This window comes from Arvicanthis niloticus, chromosome 11 (genome assembly GCF_011762505.2).
Source record: "Arvicanthis niloticus isolate mArvNil1 chromosome 11, mArvNil1.pat.X, whole genome shotgun sequence".
Lineage (NCBI taxonomy): Eukaryota > Metazoa > Chordata > Mammalia > Rodentia > Muridae > Arvicanthis > Arvicanthis niloticus.
Genome location: NC_047668.1, coordinates 58,856,016 through 58,864,804, shown reverse-complemented (window position 1 = coordinate 58,864,804; position 8,789 = coordinate 58,856,016). Strand labels below are relative to the sequence as shown.

The 8,789-nt window shown below is 47.4% G+C and overlaps 1 protein-coding gene across 2 annotated transcripts in view; it reads right to left on the bottom strand.

Moving 5' to 3' along the window:
- The window catches only part of Alk (ALK receptor tyrosine kinase), a 698,959-nt gene that overhangs the window by 20,636 nt on the left and 669,534 nt on the right, over positions 1–8,789 (bottom strand). For both annotated transcript variants that reach the window (XM_034514490.2, XM_076942246.1), the window contains 6 exons: positions 8,027–8,131; positions 6,486–6,672; positions 4,838–4,928; positions 4,679–4,743; positions 3,037–3,166; positions 123–220 (listed from right to left, as the gene is read on the bottom strand). In XM_034514490.2, coding sequence (XP_034370381.1) covers positions 123–220; positions 3,037–3,166; positions 4,679–4,743; positions 4,838–4,928; positions 6,486–6,672; positions 8,027–8,131 — 676 coding nt within the window. The remainder of the gene's footprint in view (positions 1–122; positions 221–3,036; positions 3,167–4,678; positions 4,744–4,837; positions 4,929–6,485; positions 6,673–8,026; positions 8,132–8,789) is intronic.

The window sequence follows — 8,789 nt, the reverse complement described above, 5'->3', positions numbered from 1 at the left end:
AGACGTCTCACCCAAACAGTTCTGGAGAGAGACCGAATCTCCTCTAAAAGGGGGAGATCTGCTCTTGGGACCAACAGGGAAGCATTCAGAAAGCTCTGAGGGGATGAAGGTCATTGACTCACCGGTGGATAAAGTGATTTTCCTCCAGGTACTGACAGCCACAGGCAATGTCCCGAGCCACATGCAGAAGATCCAACATGGCCAGGGAGGTGGGCTGGTTCTGTGGGAAGACAAGAGACCCGCTGATGAGGGAAGACAGGAAGATGGGAAATTGGCTCTGTTTGTGAGGAGGCTGAGGCCAGTCACGCTGCTCCAGCAGGGGCCTCACCCCTTTAAAAATCATTCACTTTGCCCCGAAGATGGTCAAGGGATCCATCTTTATGAATGGGTCCCAGGTGAGTTGAAAGTACAACTGGGGCTGGGGAAGTCTGGGCCACAGGAATACAGCAGGGCAGACACTTCTTCCTCTTTAATGCATTTTACATGTTTTACCCCATAATTCACATGCATGTTATAACCTGATAGGCAAACCTGGGAGAAAACCAATGGTGAATAATGGTTTTGAAATCTTCTATTGTAATGTCTTGCAGTGGTCTGTGTATTTATTTATTGTATTTCTCCGTGTGTGTGTGCGCGTGCGCGCGTGCACAGGTTTTTATGCATGTGTGTACATTAGAGGCCCCAGGTTGAAGTCAGGAATCATTTGTTTTCATTTCAGTCATTGAGGCAGAGTTCTCAGTTGCACCCAGAGCTCATCAATATGGCTAGTCTTATCAGCCACTTGTTTTCTCTAGAAACCCTGTCTCAACCTTCTGTGGCTGGAATTTCAGGCAGGCTCCATGAGATGATGTGGGAACACAAACTCCAGCCCCTTGTGTGGCAAGGACTTTAACCACAAGTGTTTTAACTATTGAGTCATCTCTCTGGCCTTTAAAATATTTTTAAAAATGGGGCCAGAGAGATGGCCCAGTGGTTAAGAGCACTGGCTGCTTTTCTAGAGGACTTGGGTTCGATTCTCTGTATTTATATCGAAGCTCACAATCATATGTTAACTCTAGTTCCAATACACTTGATGCCTCTTCTGCAGGAACTGCACACACATGGTGCACAGACATATGTGCAGGCAAAACACCCACAGACATAAAAGAAAATAAATAAATTAAATTATTAAAAGCATTTTTAAACATTTATTTTCTTTAAGATCTTGACCTAAACTGAATTTAGAAAAGAAAACTTATGGAAAGCGCTGGGCAATTCAGAGATACCTCAAGCTGCTCTCCACGAAGCCTCTTCCGTGTGAGCGCAGAGGTTACACCATCTGTGGACAACCCCTCTTGGCCTCATGACAGTGTCATGAAGGTGACCCCCCCCCATCTTGATCTACATGCCTAAATTGTTTAGTGGTGTGCCACCATCCAGTGTCATATTCATGTCCTCGTGTTTTTGTGCTGGGTTTATTTTTACCAATGTTCCCAAATAAAGCGTGAGGTCTCGGACCTGGTTTCTGGATGCAGAAATCATCAACAAAATAAAAGAAACTAGAACATTGACTGGAACACAATTTCAGGGTTGAACGACCCTCTCACGGGGGTCGCCTATCAGATATTTACATTATTATTTATAACAGTAGCAAATTATAGTTATGAAGTTTTAATGAAAATAATTTTATGGTTTGGGGAATCACCACAACACGAGGATCTGTATTAAAGGGGCTGCAGGATTAGGAAGGCTAAGAACCACTGACCTAGAGGGATTCGGGGGGGTCTGGAGAGCAGTGCTCCAATATGTAAAGCTGTTCTCCTGGGCCAGCATGGCAGGAAGGACAGCTTACCTGGGATGGGCAGAGGTGGGCCAGTGAGCAGGGTGACTGCAGTGCTACCTGGCTGTGGTTTCATGGACACATGGGTGTGGGTGTATAGTTAGCAAGAAGAGCCACCCAAAGGAAAGATGGCACCAAGATTAGATTTGATGGATGGGATGATAATTCTGAAAAAGGGGGTTCTCTCAAGAGCAACCCTTAGATGGTGATCTGGTGAAGGTCAGCAGTCCCCCACTCTGACCTTCCCCAAGGTGGCACTGTAGGGGCAGGGGGGCAGTGGAGGCACCAAGGATCTGTTTCTATCAGCTGCTGTGCCTCGTTCTCTGGGACAGTGGTCAAATCTGAGCTTTTCCTTCAAATATAGGATGCAGAGAAACCCCATTCCTCTCATGCCTCTGCCTCCAGTGTCCTTGGGGTTTCCAAGTGACAGGTTCGCAGACTCTCCTTACAAGATATTGTCTCTCCTCTGCATAGTCTCTCCTTTAGCCTGAAGAACTCCAGAGCCATGCCTCAATTGAAACGGTGATGCCACATGTCTGTCTCCATGACTTCTGCCAGCAGCTCCGCTGAGACTTTCAGGGCAAGGGCAGAAGACGACAGGGGCCTGGCTGGGTGGCAGTGGCAAGTGTGAGAACTAAGTTTTCACCTGCACAGATGCTAAGGCCAAAGCAAGTGGGGCTGCCCTGTGTTATATGGTGCCGGATGGCCAAGCAGGGGTTGAAGGCTGGGCTTCATGGGTGCACCTAAGAGTTCTTCACAAGTTCTGTCCCTCATACACGACACCACAGGTGTACCTACTACCTCCTAAATACTCTAACATGTTTTTGTTATTATTATTGTTGCTGTTGTTGTACAGAAAACTACATAGTCAGGGTGCTGTGTGTATTATATTTGTTTTTGAGAAGACATCAGTGGGTTTGGAATCTGTGGATGGAGAGCAGGTTAGTGACATGGTTGGCACGCAAAGTCCCTCTCTGAGTTTGCTGATCCAGAGTCATCAGGTCATGAAATCAGGTTATTGAATCAATTGTGCAGGGCTTATAGTCTCCTTAGGGTTGGTGCTCCTCCACCATCCACTCTCTGTTTGTCCAATCCTGACCATTCTCTTCATGACCAAACCAAAGGGCTGACTCCTAGGGTCCCACTGAACATGTTACTTCCCTTGCAACCCACTCCCCTTGACATGAGCCTTGGAGAGAAGACTGGCTCTCACTCACCGGGCGAGGGCGTGTCTCCCTGAGGAAAGACTTGAGGTCTCCACCAGCCATGAGCTCCAGCAGGATGAAGCGGGGCAGGGCTTGCAGACTCACCCCGATGCAGCGAACAATGTTCTGGTGGTTGAATTTGCTACAGGGCAGAGGGTGTAATCAAATTTAATTGAGCCAGGTCTGGGACCATCAAGAGAAACAGGACACAGAGTCATGGCTTCAGCAATCATGTTGTGAAGTCATATTCTGTAGATATGGGTGGCAGGGGTCTCTGGCTGAACCTGAGGTAAACCTCCGTGGGGAGATGCATAGATTGGCAGGCTTGGCAGGAGTTAAATTAGCAGGAAAGAATTCTTTTGGAGTTGGAGGAGGACTCTGAGGTGACAAAATACGTATACATGTACTTGTCATGTGTGAGTGAGTGCGTGTGTGCATGTATGTGCATGTGTGTGTGTACATTTATGTATGTGCATGTGTTTGTATATGTATGTGTGTGTGTGCATGTGTTTCTGTGTGCACATACGTTTTTAGTGTTTGCATGTGTGAGCCCTGCTGCATGAAATTATACTTGAGTTCTCTACAGAAGGTCTCAGGCAGAAGTTGAAGGACTAGCTTCTGAAAGGGACAGCATGTGACCTGCTTGGTGACAGGCTGTGAAAGAGCATCAGGAGGAGAGATGGCCCCACTGGTCTCTGCAATCTTCTGCAGACTCCACATGGGCCAGGACTGATTAGGGCCCAAGGTCCTGAGATTTGGATTATCTTGTCATTTTAGGATATGCAGAACAGTGGGGCTAGGAACCCCCAGATGGACACACACACACACACACACACACACACACACACACACACCTGAGTTGAGAGACTCCTGATTATATGCTGAACTATATCCATTTACTACTATCTAGTAGGAATATTACATAATTAAGCCCTTCTATGTAATCTTATACTTTTTAGGTTTTATTTAATACTCTTATATTACACATATAACCAGAACAAATATTTTTTTTAAAGCATTGTGCTATCCTGGCTGTGTGTCTTCCTTATGTTCCAGAGTCTATAAACGTATCACTCAGATAGCTTTGTATTTTCTTGCTACTTCAACCTGGACCACTCTAGTCCACCTCCCTAGGTCAGGATGCCTGGAGGCATCTTAGCACCAGAGACAACTGTGAGCATCCTTCTGGTGAGGACAACTGTCTGACGTCCTCAGCAGGTTCCCAGTTTCAATCCAGGCCTGACTCACCTGTTAGGGTGCAGCCTTTGTCATTGTAGATGTGGGGTATGGTAGTCTGCTATCTTTCATTGGTTCCCTTCCTCTATGTCCAGGACCTCAGTTCTGGAAGAGTCACTTAAGGGGGCTGGGGTGGGATGTATCATCTAATGTCAGAAGTGAGTTTGCTTTCCTAGGTGAGACTTGGGAACCAATGGCTTGGAACACTTGGAAGCTGGCTGTAAGCAGAGTTCTACCAATAATTAGGCTTCAGATTCTTCCTGAGATTATCACTGGGGTTGTTCCACTTCAGGGGTCATTCTACTTGTTGTGTGGATGAGACCAACACATCCCATTTCCTCTAGAGATACCTATCCATTAGAAAGATCTTTATATGCCTTGAGGGGTCAGGGGAGAGGCCAAGCCTCTGTGCCTTTACCTGATGATCAGAGCTTCCATGAGGAAGTCCAGTTCATCTTGTTCTGAACACACTTCCGGCAGCGTCTGGAAGGGAGGGTGGGAGAAGGTGGCTGTGAGATTCAGGCGGTAGCCTACAGGGACCTCAGGCTAAGGCTGGGCAGAAGGTGGAGCCCCTCACCTTTACAGCCACTTGGAGAGGGCTTGGGTCATTGGGCATTCCAGATACCTGGCCTTCATACACCTCCCCAAATGCGCCATGGCCTAGGCCCCTGTACCAAGAAGACAAGATAAGTCACAGTTAAGTGAGCCACAGGCAGCTGGGGACCTGGAGATCAGTGTCACATTCAGTGTACACACACAAGAGGAAGGGTGACCACTCAGGAGTTACACCGTCAGCTTGGCTTCACCATGTCACTCCGGGCCTCCATTTCTTTTCTTTTTAAAATTACTTTATTTTATTTTTTAAACTGAAAATGAATATATTTTCATATAATTTATTTTGATTGTGCTTTCCCCTCCCCCAACTCCTCCCAGATCATTCCCACCCCCCCACCACCCACCTAAATCTCTTTATTTCTCTCTCTCATAAAAAACCAAACAGGAATCTGAAATAATAATAATACGAAGAAGACAAAAACCAAACAAACCAGCCAGAATAGGATAAAGCAAACAGAAAAAAAAAAATACCAGAAGAAACACATATAGACTCAGTCACACACATTCATACACACAAAAATACTATAAAAACACAAAACGAGAACCCATAATACACAAGCAAAAGACCTGTAAGGTAACAAGAGGAGGAGTGAGAGGAGGAAGAATAAGAAAGGGAGGAGGAGGAGGAGGAAGAGGAGGAAAGAAGGAAGAGGAAGAAGCAGCAGTAGCCCTGGCAAAGCATTATGAGTCAGGAAACCTCCAAAAACACCACTGAGTTCTTTTTGTGTTGGCCACCTCCTGCTGGGCATGTGGCCTGCCCTTCAGTGTGTTTGTATAGCAGCTGAGAATGTAAGGGAAACTATGTTGGCTCTGTGAGTGGGCCTCCATTTCTTTATCTGAACTCTGGTGAGCACAGGTCTCCTAAGGTTTGAGGTTCACATGCTGAAAAGCAGTGCCAACTGTGAGCTGTCAAGAGTATGGAAAATTAGTGTTGTGACAGGAAGTGATTCAGATAAAGCAAGGACATTAGGGTTGAGCATCCCATGGGTGGGTCCTGGTGGCTTCTGATGCCCAGCTCTGTCTTTGCCAGCAAGAAGGTCATCACCAGATACAGTCATAGACCTTGGATCCTAACTCTGAGACCAAGAAAACCTCTTTGTTACTACCTATCCTGTGGTATTGTATTACAGCACACATAAAATAGATCAAATACAGGTCAAACCAGGAATTCATGAAAATGGTCAAATGTTTATTCACTCAGCGAAGAATAGGGAGTTCCTGGTATCTGCTAGGGATAAAGGTAAGGGATGACTTGTGTCTAAAAGAGGGTGATGCTTCTGGGGACAGGGACAGGCGATCGACAGATCCTTGCTGTGGGGTGTTGTAGTGGATGATAGAGGAAATCATTGGTGCTTTAGATGCTCAGAGAGCAGCGTTGGGGCCAGGAATCTTCTGAACAGTGTGCATGATGGACTTTGAGACCTTGATTTATCCTTTTCATTCCATAAATTGCATGTGCACACAGGGTGTTGAAATAAGCAAACATTCCCATGAGCCTTGTCTGAGAGGCTTGGAGTATACCCAAGGATGGCTGTTCAGGCTCCTTGTGGCTAGAGGAGGCCAGGGCACAGAGAAACCATCCAGCCCTGGGACAGTAGCAGGAAGCTCACCGGATGAGGGTGATGTTTTTCCGTGGCACCTCCTTCAGGTCACTGATGGATGAAGTCTTGCCAGCAAAGCAGTAGTTGGGGTTGTAATCGGTCATGATGGTCGAGGTCCGTAGCTTGCTCAGCTTATACTCAGGGCTCTGCAGTTCCATCTGCATAGCTTGCAACTCCTGGTGCTTCCGACGGTACACTGCAGATAGACGGGTGTCCACTGTGAGGGGGCTGGACCAGGTGAAGCTCAGCTGGAGCTCAGCAGAAGCCACCTCCTCCAGACCTTGAGCTTTAAACTTTCCTATCATTGTTAACAACACTAACAATGTGATTAAGCATATGAAAGTATTCCTTCACCATGGAAAACAAGTATGAAACTTAAAATCACCTAACTGGTATATATTTTATTGTGTCATACAGCGATGGGGCTTTGTTTCTGTTGCTGTGATTAAAAACAGCCTGACAAAAGCATGGGGGAGAAAGGGTTTACTTTGCTTACAATCCATTACTGTGGGGATGTCAAGATGGCGGCGAGAACCTGAAGTGGTTTGGGAAGGGAAGAAAGTCATTCCTGGACTCAGCTCACATTCTCCCTTTTAAAATACAGCCCAGTAACCAAACCTGGGCTGGGACAGTGCTGCCACTTTTGGAGTTGGTCATCTCATGTCAGTTAACCCAATTAAGAAAATCCCTCACAGACATGTCTACAGGCCACCTAAATTAGACAACTTGTCACTGAGATGGTCTTCTCAGGTGATTCTAGACTGGGTCAAATGGAAAAATTAAAACTAGCCCTAACAGATGGACATGCCAGGATTTTATTAGGGAGAGGGCTGAGATCCATTAGATATGAAAGAACAATAGGAGAAGGTTAGTTAGTGGCATCCTGGAGGTCACTCAGCAGAAAGATGTTTCAGTGAGGTTCTTGGGGGGCATTTTGGGACCCAGGATGGCCATCAGAGGTATCTCAGGTTTCCTATGAAGGAGTCTGCCTGAATGCTTCTGGGCCATTCCCTCTGCCTGGCTTCCTGTCTCTGCTTATCTATCAGAGCATCTTATAGCCACATGGTCCATATTGAGCCTCTGTGACCTGAGATGGTCTCACCATGGTCGGATGGAAGGGGCTGAGAAATCAGTTTTAAATCTCTGGTTGAGTGGGAGTATTGCTGACTAGTATGGCTTGAGCCACATAGACACAGGGAGTGGCCCCAGCTATGACCAGGGCTCCCTCAAGAACAGAAAAGCTGACAGTGAATATGGGGGTACAGGAAGAACATTTTCCATTGTGTTCGACACTGAAGGGTACCCATCTCAGTGGGCAGCCAGGGGGGCATGCAGAGTCAAAGATCAGCATCAGACACTCCTCTCTGAAACTGCAGATTCTCTGGTGGGTAGAGGGTTGATGGTTCTGCTTTCACTTGGCCTAGTGGCCCACTGAGGTCTGGGACCTATCAGGGCAGGGTGATACCTTGGTGTCCATGTATATGCTGAGGCCCTATTCATGTGGGACTTGCTTTGTCTCTTCAGAAGCCCTGTTGCTCTGGCTTACTCACCAATCATGATGCCGGAGAATGCCAGAACGAGGGCAGCCACCAGGGCAGAGGTCACAACCGAGAGAATCAATGAGAGCGGCAGGTGGGGTTCCGGGGTGGGCGACACTGGAAGACAGGTCCCGATGGGGCACTGACCACCATGCTGATTCTCCTCTGAGCAGGTCCCAAGTCAGAAATACCCTCCCCAGCTGGAAAAGCCACCTGCTGTTTCCAGTCTCTGGAGATCTTGTCACACCTCCCTTTTCAGGAGACCATGGGCCCAAAGCAGGCTCATCCTGGTCTCACAGGCTCCCAGCAGTAGCTTTGGGGTAGAGGGAAAATTCAACAGGGATGAATATCAATCTTGGGTGTTGGTCCCCCAAATCAGCTGCACGAGGATGGGATGCAGACAGAAGGGGAAAACAGGAGTGGACATGGAAGAGACTTGGGGACCTTAGGGGACTGACTCCATACTCAATAGGACCCAGAAGGAGGGTCCCTTGATGACACCCTCAGAAGTGGAATTACTTCTTATGGCCTTAGAACAGGAGAAGGCCCTGTGAGCCCCATCCTGGCCAGGCTATGTGCTCTATTCACAAAACTACCCCTCCCTTTCTTTTCTTCCCCTTCCTTCCTCTTTCCTTCCCTTCTCTTCCCTCCCCTTCCCTTCCTTTTTTTTTCTTCCCTTACCCTCCTCTTCCCTTCCCCTTTCTTTCCCTTCCCTGCTACTACCTCTACCCCTCCCCTTCCCTTCTCCTACCCCTTTTCTCTCCTCTCCTCTCCC